This window comes from Physella acuta, unplaced genomic scaffold (genome assembly GCF_028476545.2).
Source record: "Physella acuta isolate Inbredline_101_S28 unplaced genomic scaffold, ASM2847654v3 ptg000778l, whole genome shotgun sequence".
Lineage (NCBI taxonomy): Eukaryota > Metazoa > Mollusca > Gastropoda > Physidae > Physella > Physella acuta.
In genome coordinates, this window is record NW_026732296.1 from 708,329 (window position 1) to 721,643 (window position 13,315).

The 13,315-nt window shown below is 34.7% G+C and overlaps 1 protein-coding gene across 1 annotated transcript; it reads right to left on the reverse strand.

Moving 5' to 3' along the window:
* Positions 1–4,035: 4,035 nt before the first annotated feature.
* Positions 4,036–13,077, reverse strand: LOC131950778 (leukocyte elastase inhibitor-like). The gene is made up of 7 exons (XM_059312962.1): positions 12,966–13,077; positions 12,326–12,455; positions 11,829–12,045; positions 6,141–6,271; positions 5,495–5,639; positions 5,132–5,320; positions 4,036–4,250 (listed from the first exon to the last, which is right to left on the reverse strand). Exons 1-7 carry the CDS (start codon positions 12,983–12,985, stop codon positions 4,036–4,038), a joined length of 1,047 nt encoding a protein of 348 aa, XP_059168945.1. The 5' UTR covers positions 12,986–13,077.
* Between the last annotated feature and the right edge of the window lie 238 nt (positions 13,078–13,315).

Consider the following 13,315-nt stretch of genomic DNA (forward strand, 5'->3'; position numbering starts at 1 on the left):
TAATCAACAAAATCGGCTATTGTTTTATGAACTCGACTTGTATAATACATATTTTGGCTAACTCTTACAAGACTGATCAATTGTATATGTGTACAAATTAGATGTGAATGAGAACGTAGACCTACCAGATTTGTGTAGAAATTAGATATAAAGAGAACGTAGACTTACCAGATGTGTGTAGAAAATAGATTGTGAAGAGAATGTAGGCCTATCAGATTTTTGTAAACATTAGATGTGAAGAGAATGTAGGTCTATCAGTATTTTGTAGACATTAAATGTACTAAGAACGTAGACCTACCGGATTTTTGTAGACATTAGATGCACTGAGAACGTAGACATTTCAACTACCTGGGTATAGAAGTGGCAAGAGGGAGACAACTCTAGATTCTGATCGTCTCAATTAAGAAGAATACAAGCATATACTTTGTGATAACAGACGAAATAGTGCTGGAGTTAATCGAGGCTTCAAAGTTTTTCATAGGATGGCTGAAGTAGGCTTGCTATAAGTGGGTGGTCAGTAAGCTAAAAACATGATAGTTATTGAGTCACCAATAGGTTCATATATTTCCATTATCTTTGTATATTTGCGCTTGAACATATTGAATTTTTATACTAACCGTTTTTAATCATGCAACTCCGTTGTAAATAATAAGTTTAATGGTCTGTAAAAAAAATTGCATTAACAACGTTTAGATAACAAGCTTGTATACAATAATGCACTAAAAAAAGTGGAAATAAATAATATTCTTTAAATATTTAATACACTGCTATTTAAATTACTATAAACAAAAGCGTGGGTCTCTTCCTAAATATTAGAAAAGTATAGTGGCCAACGCTTTTCTTTATAGTAATTTATATAGTTACAAGTATTTTATTATTAAATATAGGCCTATATATAAAGATAATAGTTTAGTTTTTACTTTTTACTTTTTACTGCATTTTGTTTTTACATAAAATTTTGTTATTAAAAATATTTTAATGCATTTTTTTTCATCATTTTATTTTTAAGTTGAATATGTAAAGTACATGTTGTTTTTTAAAATGCTCATCTCTTTAAACAGTACTAGTCTACCGACTATTTTACCTTTCTCCGTTAATATGCTGTTTACTTGTCTAAGTAAGAGAGGCTCGACTATTGGCCATGGCAAATGGTAACTCGACACTTTTTTATGATAGACCCACAAATGCAGTGAGTATAAACGAATACACATTTTTCACTTGACATTATTAATATTAATTTAAAAATTTCTATATTTTATTATAAATATAATTAAAACTAAGTTTAATTTTCTATAAAACTAATAACACCCCAATTTGTGTTCAAACAAAGCATTTAAATCAAAATGCATTTTTAAAAAAGAAATTCTAAAATTTATTGAAAAGATTTTTATTTTTTTTTAAATGAAATAGTGTAAATTTCATTAGAATAAAAAAATATAAGCATACGTCTGTTAATATTTTTTGTTAAAATACCACTTTAAAGTACTATGTCACCATTTAGAAGGGTGACCCCAAGGCAAAAATTGTAAAACGTAAATAAGAAAAATGCCTTTTTTTGCCAGTTCCATTAATTATTAATTAAAGTTAAATATTCTTTTAAGTACAAATCGACAATTATTACAGGGGGATGGGTAACACCATCACGTAAGAGTGCTAACTATAGAGAAAAAAATGCTACATCCATCAATATTATTAACAGACTATAGATGAACATCATTTCTATTAAGTCTGCAGTGATTAACGCTATACACTCACATGTATGTGTCATATATTTAAATTATTATATGTATAAATTATATATAAATTATATATATATATATATATATATATATATATATATATATATATATATATATATATATATATATATATATATATATATATATATATATATATATATATAAAAATATGACAAAATATATAAAAAATCAACAACGGATATTAAATGTATTGTTTTACAAAACTGTCATAAATACCCATAATTATAGTGCAGTATAACAAAAGAAAACCAAACCACTAAATTTTATAAAATTCGGTGGACGGTAGACAAGCTATTAAAAAAAATAGTAATCGATTAATGTAAATCAACCTAAAGTAAAAAGCAAGTAAATTAATATTTATATTTAAATTTAAAATACCACAGTCAAAACGCCAAAGGAAGAAGAGTAAACATAGCATAAAAGAACTAGCTACATGTTCCATTTTAAATGTGTAGTTAGTTCCGACACTATAGAAAAGAGAAAATGAACTGAACCATTTCAAGTAGAGGAAACCTTGTTAAGGGTTTGAAAGCAACCGGTTTGTAATACAACAAAGCTGCGTACTAAAAATAGTTTAGTAAGTTGCCATATATAATTAATTATACATGATTAAAAAAGCCCTTAACATGTCCATAAGCTAATGTTATTAAGTGTTTAAAAACTATCTGTTGGGAATTTAGAAAACCATACATGAAAATACATTAAAATTTAACAATTAAATGTTATCGGCATCTTGCTTATTTAGGAAGTGAAATATTGTCTTTGGTTGATTCTTATTAACACAAACCTCGTCATCCTTGGCGTGTGTATGTTGTGGTGTGTCAAGTGAATGTTCGATTCATGAAAAGCCCGAATGTCTACTGTTCTTTCTAGTGAAAACTTTTGTGAATTAAACACACGTAGACTACAGTGTAATCAAAAGAATTGTAAAAGTTGGCCAAAGTATGCTGCTTTATAAACTTTAGATGCACATAAAATTTAACATCAAAGTTTAATTAAAAAAACAACTAATACAGCAAAATTTCATGAGCAGTGTTTTATGCGGCTTATTACTTCAGACTGAACTTAATTGTCTAGATCAGGGGTCGGCAACCTGCGGCTCGCGAGCCGCATGCGGCTATTTTGATATCAAGATGCGGCTCTCCAGCTCCTTGAACAAATACTAATAATCTTAATAAAAAATAAAATATTTGAAATAAAAAAATGTTAATGGCTCTTTAAAATCAGGGAAATTTTGAAAATTGTAACTTTTGGCTCTTCCGCTTCAAAAGGTTGCCGACCCCTGGTCTAGATGGTGACTACTATGCTAATCATTTTTTTAAGTACTCCTACACATCCGCATATCTGTTTGATCATCAGATTTAACTGATGATCATTTTATATTGTACAGGACGTCAGTCTTCGTACGGTTGCTATAATTTGATGGATTCGATAATTACAATACGACGTAGTAGGATAATTTGTTATTCTACCGATCGACCTGTTTAGAAAGTGGTCAAAATACTTGGGCTTAAAAAAATTCATAACAATCTTTTAGAATCTTTTTAGAATTTTCGGGAAGGGGGCGGACACTGGAAAAAGTATATAATTATATTTCGTTGAATGGGACGGTAGACATGTTTTTTTGGGGGGTGGGGGTGGGTGTGTGGGGGTGGGTGGGGGGTGGTGTGTGGGGGTGGGAGTGGGGGTGGGGGTGGGTGGTGTGTGGGGGGTGGAGGTGTGCGTGGGGGTGGGGGTGGGGGTGGTGTGTGTGGGGGGGTGGGGGTGGGGGTGTGTGTGTGGGGGGGGGGGGGGTGGGATAGTTTTAGTTTAGAGAAAAGAGACAGCACTATCAGCCTAGCGCCCGTTGTACCCTTCCTCAACGGGCCATTTATCTAGTTATATAAGAATACTCGAGAAAGCTTAGGGGAGATCACTCACGCTTTATTGTAAATACAGATGGATGATGCAAATGACAGTTTATTTTTAAATTTTTACTTTTTACAATCCAAGGGAGAGGAGGGTCGGGGGATGGGAACCCCGGGAGGGGTCGTAACATTATATATATATATATATATATATATATATATATATATATATATATATATATATATATATATATATATATATATACTGCTACCACTGTTGTCGTTTACTGAAAATAGATTAGGATTGATGTTGTACACTATTATTTACCATTTGCGTCGGAAAAATTTTCAAATCTCATCATCGCAAAACTTGCACGCAAATAAATTTAAAAAACCACACATGCCAATTCAACTCACTGTTTATTTAATTATCCGGAAAATTTTCCTTGAAACAAAATTTGTTGGGTCAATTCGTCTCTAATAAAGAAGAGGAAAGGATGGTCAGCAACAAATCTTGTATTCGGTACAGAGGCCATTCTCACTTGCTTTCTCACTTGCACAGCTGTAGCTGCAGCAGCGACAGTTCCTGTTTCTTTGACGTCAATGATGGCATTGTGAATGACCTGGCTGATAAAAACTTCACCTGTGGCCGAGATCAGGTTACAATAAATGCATTTTTTGAACTTGTATAAATCTCCGTGATACCATTGTTTTTAAAGTGAATTTTATCTTCTTTTTATAGATAGTCTATTTTTTGTGTAATGTGTTTTCATTCAGTTAAATGAATATATATATCTTGCTGCGCGAATGTAGTGTTTTAACCTTTTTGGGGTACGAAAAAGTTATTTTTCAATAAATTATGTGGAAAGTTAGTATCTTTAAGTCGCTTTGTTATTTTCGGCTACAGGACATTCAACCCCCCCCCCCCGATTTTACCCCCCCCCCCCCTGTCAATTATCCCCCTGGGGAATTAACACCTCCTCCCATTCTCCAAAATAGAATCCTGATTTTATCCCCAACTCTATACCAATATATTACCTTAATTCTAACTTTAAGAAAATAACGAAAAACCTAAGAATTCACCTCACCCTAAAGTTAACCCAAAACCAAACCCAACTCTAGACATTGATTTCAGCCTAACCCTAATCCGAGACCTAACCCTAGCCCTAGCCCTAACCCAAACCCTAACCCTAACCCTAACCGTTGACCTAGACCTAGACTTAGCCCAAACTCAAACTCTAGCTCTATCCCTAGCTGAACCTTAAGCTATGACCGGGGGGTAATGTCCTACTGGGCGAGGAGTAATTGACGTGGGGGGGGGGGGGGTAAAGCCCTGTTCCCATTATTTTCAATGTAAAATTACTGTTTACAGGCTAGGTCTGAAATTATCATACATTGTGTTGTTAGGTATATAAATATGTACATCCTCAAGTTATTAAAGGCTGTAGCATTTAAATCAGATCATGACATCCAAATATACAGATAACAACTTAAATATTTATATTTACCTGTTCAACAGCTTACCTTTTCTTCTGATTCCAGTAAAGTCGGCGTAACCAGGTATGAAAGCCTCCACCATGCCGATATCTTTCAGAGGTTGAACCAGGTATAAAGTTGTCTCAGTCTTGAACTTTGGAATGCTGACATCCAAGTGTTCAGAGCTAAGTCCACCGAACAGTGTATCGACATTTCCTGGCGTTGCTAGAAATTTTTCTTTAGAAACAAGACATATACATAGTGACTTCACATTTTGTAAAGGTAGCGACATTTATTTTGAAGAACAAATTGAAAATGTGCCACCAGATTGTATTAAATTATGTTAAAAAATGTTTTCTTCATTTGATTGGCCACATTTTACTTTAATTTTGTTTATGACCTACAACATACCTAAACCTTTGATACCATTCACCTTCTCTGGTAGAGCTATGTAAAAATGGAATCTTTCACCATTGAAGGGCAACTCGACTACCTCTATCCCAATAGAGTTATCTTTCTTGTATTTAATGGTCATGTCATCTCTCATCATGTCGACCTAGTGAGTGTAAATCTTTAAAAACATCTGACAAATGATATTGACTTTTTAATTTATTTTTACATATTATTATTTTAAAATGTATAAACACCTGAGCTTAACTAAATGCATTTAATTTTAATGTCAATTATTATTAATCATTAAGGGGTCGGCGTGGACGAGTCAGTAAAGCTCATGGTTGGTAATAGACAAGTCTCGAGTTCGAACCCTCGGGCAGATGAGGCTCGTTAGCTGGGGACATCCACTCTTCTAGGAGAGACAACTCAAAAACCAAACAACTACTGCCTTGTAGTTTGTTCTTTGTTGGACAAAGGTTATGGAAGCAAATCCAAAAAGAAAAGCAGGCTGAAATCGGAGATACTAGCATCAATGGCGCATAACCAGCTGACACGTATACTTAATTGTGTTGGAGGGGATCCCTTCCAACACCAAAATTAAGATCAAAGAAGTAGATTAATCATTAATCTCAAGAAATTAAATTTAAATATCACTAAACCTTACCGAGCTGATTCCCCCATCCAAACTATAAAAAGGACGTCTAAACGTTCTGTACTTGGGGAAGGGAAATCTCCAGGTTCCATTGAAGAAAATGGTGTTGATCAGAAGCATCACGGTCATTGAATCAATTGAACCTAATAATTGTTATAACCAAAGGCATAAACATTCAATGGAAGCAAATATCGATAATTCATGAATTAATTCACATTTTCTCAGACCTGAAACTTGCGATGGGGGGCGGGGGGGGGGGGGGGGGGGGGCGGGGGTCGGAACGCACCGGGTGACACCACTTAGGGAAGGGGGTGACAACTAGCCAAAAATAGCAAAATATATATAGAAAAAAACAATCATTCCAGTTAAATAAATGATTAAATAGAGTTAAAAAGACTTTTTTTTTAATTGAGAGCGAAATTGACAAATCCCAACAAGATTGGGGAAGGGGGTAGGGGATGGAGGCTTGCCACCATGACGTAAACTGAATCATCATGAAGAAAAAAAAGTTCTTGAGAATTTTAAAAACTGACACGTTAATCAACGTCTGGGAGGGGCGGGGGAATTACAACATGAGTTGCCGCACCGGGTGACCTTGCGACGCCTCTGCTGGAAAAGACCTCAGCTGTTTTATTCACTCGAGTCAGTGGTCAGCACTTTGCTTACATTTGTTTCCTCCCAGCAGTACTAGTAGGCCCTACTCGTCGAAGTTGGGTAGACATCAACTTAATTTCCCAAATGGATAAAATTTGTTATCTTAACTTTAATCCAGAGACATTGAATATATATATATATATATATATATATATATATATATATATATATATATATATATATATATATACATACATATATATATATATATATATCTATATATATAAAGCAAAGTGGTCAAGTGCACGATGGTGTCTTGGGGCGATAGAACACGACGGCCGGTGACGGTTGGCCGAAAAGTCTACGGAGTCAAAACTGACCTCGACTGACCGGCGTCTTATATGGGCTATATTACGAAAAAAAATTTCCTCCGACGACCCCCCTTGAAATTTTGTGAGGTGGTAGGAGAACGCCTCGGGATGTCACAAAAAACTCGCCATGTCCGGGAAAATTCGTTAAATGGGTCAAAACTGACCAGTCGTATTTCCCTATATAATCTTTGTATTTTATGGGAAAAACCGAGGGTGATTTCAAAACGGATTTTAGGGGACTTACCCACTTTACATCTGGCTAATGTTTAGTATACACCTCTATAGATGACTAAGCCGTATGGAAAAACTGTTGGTCAGACTTAAAGCCCCCCATAGAGGGCTAAAAATGACCGCGAATGAAATTCTCATTATACGAGATTTGGTCATTTTGTCTATGAACAGGGGGTTAACTTTTTAATGTAATAATTTTTAAATATTTTGTATACTCTTTTCAAGAAAAAAACAAAAATCATAAAGTATAGCATTGTTTTAAAACCCCTTAACGCCGACAGTCGCGTTTTCGCGACATACTGATTTAGCGCATAGCATTTGCGCATATGTAGATTTATCCTACTGCTGCCGGTCGTCGTGTATTGGGTACATCCAGACGGTTGTATCGGTACCAACGGTCACGTGGTCAAGTCGAAATTTATGACGTCACACTCTCTTGAGTCACGCGCATCGTAACTTTTTTGACTTCGTGAATTCGTCCTACTTACATTGATTATTATTACTAAATAGGTGATCCGTTTTTGCTACAAAAAATACTAATAGCTTTATTATTCATTCTTTTATGTATATAAACAGTATAAATCACATATGAGAATAATTTTGGAAGTTATCTACTAATTACGGTTTGTCGCGTTTTCGCGACATCCGGCAATTAGACAACAAATGGAACGTGGATGCCAAGCAGGTATAACGAAATACGATGGATCGCCAAGCTGTCATTCATTCAAGTATGATTATAAATAAGTAAAGAATTTACAATATAGTCTTCGCCTATATTTAAAAGTGCACTTTAGAACATTACGGTCCATGTGGTAGGTGAAGTAGAGTTCACCTGTTTCATTGACATTGGCATATGGAGAGAGAGCGATGCTTGAATAATGTGATCATGTTGCTGGGTACAATATAACGAATTTAGCTTTGAAATAGTATTGTAAAATATTAGGAGAACATAAAGAACATAATAGACAACAGGAAGTGAGGTGGTGGACCACTATCCTGGATACCACCAAATAAAGGTCTTCACAGTGACCTTGACAATAATAACACTGAGCAAAGACCTACACCTCGTAATAAATACAGTAAGGTTGAGTACTGACAAACATACGCTTTGCAGTGCTATTGAATACCCACATTAGTGGCATTATACTGGTATTTAGTACCGACAGCAGTGTTATTGAGTACCCAGATCTTCAGCACTGAGTACCAACATCAGTGAAACTGAGCAACCACAGTTTGAGCACTGAGCACTCACGGGGTGATACTGAGTACCCACTGCTAAGGCTGAGTACCCACATCAACGTTATCGATTACCAACAGCTCCAGCGCTGAGTACCCACAGCAGTGACACCAAGAACCGACTGCAGTAACACTGAGTACCCACAGCTTCAACAGTGAGTACCGACAGCTTCAGCACTCAGTACACATGGCTTCAACACTCAGTACCCACTGTTTCAGCACTGAGTACCCATACCAGTGGCAATATGTAGCTACAGCATTGTCATTGGTAATCAATATCAGAATCAGTCGAGAACAATAGCACGAATCGGAAACATAGGGTACCATCAACAATAGCAGTGAGTACCCACACCGGTGGCACTGAGTACCCACAGCTGTGACACTAAATACCCACAGCAGCTGCATTGAGCATGGACGAATATACAATGGCTGAACACTGTCATTTAGGACAGTATTTGTTCACGTGCTTTGTGTGTATAGCAAATATAGGTCGAATGAGAAATATGCGTCTTTATTAGTTGACCTTGAATAAGAGTTCACGAAAATTACGTAACCGGGGACGTCTAAGACTCTACACATTGAAGGAAGTCCTTTCATATGTAGTGTGTTACTGTAGTGTAGTAGAATTACGACAGCAAGACATCAAAATACCTATTCATAAGAGTTAGTCAGTGAGCAGGTGCAGCAGAGTTATGTAACTCTATGCCTGAGCTAATAAAGTATAGTTTTCATGAGTTTTGCAAGTGATTCTACATCTCCTTGCAAGTCCGTATGTTCAGTTTGTGATATTTTATTGTTTGTGCATGGATATTTAGAGAAACACATGACAGTAAAAATAGTAAAATGACCTGGACTAAAAAAAAATTAAATTACTGTTTGGTCAATAAGTGCCTGATGTCGCGTTTTCGCGACATACCGTAATTATCATCAAAAATAAGTCAAAATTTAAAAACAACTATATACCTCAAATTCAGTGTCAGTATGATGAGAGAAAATCAGCACAAATAATTTTTTACACGCTTGGAACATAATTCAGGCATTAATATTTTGTTAAAAATTAAGTTTTGCATTTTACTCAAATTGTAAAATTAATTGCGAAAGTAATTCATTATAATATTTGATTGATACTATTAAGAAAACCCTTGCAGTTCTAATTTACCGTGCGAGTAATAAGTTTGCGAATATTCCATCAATATATGAGTAGCATTAAATTACTGCACTGTATAAATTTAGGCCCTAAGCATTTAACATAGCAGCCAATCACCTATTAATTAATCATTCAATTGCTCAATTTTTTTGAAAACCTAAGCGAAGCTAGGCAGTATGCCTAGTATATATATATATATATTTATATATATATATTTATATATATATATATATATATATATATATATATTAATTTTGAATGTGACCTCTGACCGCGAACAGCGGATCCATGATTCCTATGAAAGAGAGGGAAAAAATAGACTTCATAGCCATAGTATGATGTACCTAAAGTGCTCATTATCTAAATTAATAATGTAAAAAAAATTATATTCATTTTCCAAACTTATAGTGTTAATTAAAGAAAATGTATCATCATTCACAAAAACTCTAATTGTTTCTTAAATTGTTTACCTTTAGTTCTTTAGCACTCATAACATCCCTTTATAAATTAGGAAAACACTGTTACGTCCCTTTTAAAAAACAACATTTACATCGGGGGAATAAAAATTACTTTTTATTACTTTGTTTTGGTTTTGAGAAAAAATAATTACAAAATTACGTTTGTATTTGTGTTTGCGTTTGTGTAATGTTTGCGGTTAATTGTGTGTTTTTGTTTTTGGTTGGTTTTGGATAGGATTTATTATAAAAGTAATATACCTCCTAAACCAGGGCTTACTAAACACACAGGTTATGGTGCTTTACAATTAGGATTTTTTAAGGCTGGTATCGAGGGTATAGAGGACAAACGCAGTATGTCAAAAAAAACATGATCTCGAGAAAAATGGGTTTATTAAAATAGTGCAAAATATTATATTTAAAAAATTATAAAATATTTGCATTCTAGTTTTCTTAGACTGCGCATTAGTGTTCTTGTAGCTCGTATTATTGACAGTATCAATATAAATGTACATCGATTTGACAAAAAAGTGGACATACTGCATTTGTCCTCTATACTCTCTCTCTCTCTCTCTCTCATTCTCTCTCTCTCTCTCTCTCTCTCTCTCTCTCTCTATATATATATATATATATATATATATATATATATATATATATATATATATATATATATATGTAACTAGTGTAGTTACTAAAGACGATAAGAACGCAATACAGTCTGTCAACTAAAGACACGATCAAGGCCAAACTGGGCTGATGCAACGGATGCAGGTGGTGTGGACTGATAACGAATACAAAGCCACGGCGTAGTTGGGAAGCGATACGACAGAACTGCGTAGTTCATAGTTATGATGCAACGGATAGAAACGATTACGAATACGGGGGATATAATAAGACTGCAGGACAGAAGAGCAGATGAGAAGTTGAAGCCTGAACTGTAGATACGTGTTGTAATTTGTGAGGACAGTTGAGACAGAAGTTGAAGACTGAACTGTAGATACGTGTTTAAGTTGTGAGAATAAGTTTGGAAGCCTGAACCATGGACACGTGTATTCTGATATGTGAGGACTAGTGAGGACAGTGGGGGTCAGTTGGTTCATTGTATTCTTGTGGAACATTGATGCATTGCTATGTGGAGCATTTCTATTGATTCATTTAATAAAGAGATAAATGTAAACCTGCACTTCCGAGTATCTGTATTGTGGTTGATGTTGTGTGCTGGTCAAAGATAGCACAAGTAAATAGACTCGGTAACATTTGGCACTGCGAGCAAATACACTCGGTAACATATATATATATATATATATATATATATATATATATATATATATATATATATATATATATATATATATATATATATATATATATAACTTATTGTATTCGGGAGGTTGACACCATGAGGTCCCACACCTGGAGCCCCCAACCCGAAGAAAGTTTACCGCCCCCAAACCAGATTGAATGTATATAGTAAATATTTACTTTTGCTAGTGTCCGTCCCGCCCCGTCCCCCCGGAAAATGTAGACCGCACCCCCGAAAATATCAAGCGCCAGAAAAAGTCTGGAAGAAACACTGATGACACCCGACCTCGCGACGCCACTGCTTTAATCTAAAATCAATATCACTTCTTTGAATTTTACTGATGGTGTTCAGACAATACCAAACCTTTTGGAAGGAGATTTTGTATCATATTTCCTGTAGCATTTGCCACGTAGGTGTTGATTGGTTCCTCTGGTCCCCCAGGGGCAGACAAGTCAATGTTACCAGCCTTGGCGAAGTACTTGCTCTCAACATCAGCCACAAATTGAGGCACGATTTCGTATGCAGGGTTCACAAAAATGGCGTTTCCTGTGTTTAATTTCACATCCGGTACAGAGTTCATCTGTCGGTGTTTTGAAGCAAAAAAAGCATTGTAATTAATTAATTTACTTGGCAGTTTTACTTTGTAATTTTAAATTAAATGGCGTATTACGTAACAAGAATTGAATGCAACTATTGGCGTTGCATCAAAATTGAAAAGTGCGGCTCTCTTCTGAAATAACCAAACTGCTATTTATGTTTAAGAGAATGAGTAAAGTATCTTATTTGAAAGCAAATTACAGGAATACATTCGATTATGTGAATAATTGATAGAAACGTATATGCAACTGTTGTAATCTTACATCCGAAATAAGTTTCTTATAAATCTCATGAGTATTGTCAGCAAGAGATGTAATCCCAAGCGCCTGTTTCATTTCTGTAGCTGTTTTTCCTCTGGCGCCTAATGACGTCATTGCCAATACCGAATGGACGCTAAAAATAAACGCGTAAAATAAACGTTTTGTGCATTCAATGATATAATAATAGTATATAATTATAAAAATATTATAATTTACTTAATTTCATTTTCGAGTAAGTTAATACTGATTTTAGAAAGGAGCTCATAACTAGGTAGATTATGCGAATGAAATTAATCAATCAAATTCTATTTATTTTTTTTAAATTAAGAATAAAGCATTTAAAAATCTATTATAACAACAAAGGTGAAGTTGTCAAAAATAAATTGATAGAAACATTTTTTTTTCAGAAAAAGTACAAAGCCCTTATTTAAGGGAAAAAATGTTTAGCACTTCTAATGACGTTTTAAAATTTAGAATGTATCTTCTTTAGCAAGACCAACGTTTAAAATTATAAAATCTAGATTCCAAAGAAAAAAGTATATATTTAAAAAATATGGTACGTCTACGTGTAAGATAGAATACGCCCGCGAAATAAAAATCTACGCATTGAAACTAGAATCTAACTGGTAAAGCAAAGGTATACCTGTAAGGTGAGTAGACCATACTTGGTAAGCCCAGTGCCACTTTCTGGTACAGTCTCTGGGAGAATCCAGAGGTCGCTGCCGACAAGTCCCGTTGGTCATCTAGGTAGTCCGCCTTGACAAGGTGACCAGCAATGGCCAGTACAAGTAGAGCGAGAAGCATTGTGTTCATCTGTTTTGTTCACGTGTTGTAAAATACAGAAATAACAAAACAGTTTACACGTTTTTAATAACTTACAGAGCATTAATCTTATGACCAAAAAATCTGAAAATTAACGCGAAAACAATGTGTTTAGACTAGTTAATATAAATACTACTGCTAAAAGATTTAGATAGTTTTGCGAGAGATTAG

Bases quoted from the DNA above. Each gene is read 5' to 3' on its own strand.
- LOC131950778 (XM_059312962.1), bottom strand. From the start codon at position 12,985: ATGGTCTACTCACCTTACAG. The intron at 12,046-12,325 runs GTAAGATTACAA...AAACACCGACAG, and splicing joins ATAAGAAACTTATTTCGGAT to ATGAACTCTGTACCGGATGT. The intron at 4,251-5,131 runs GTAAGCTGTTGA...TCTCGGCCACAG, and splicing joins TACTGGAATCAGAAGAAAAG to GTGAAGTTTTTATCAGCCAG.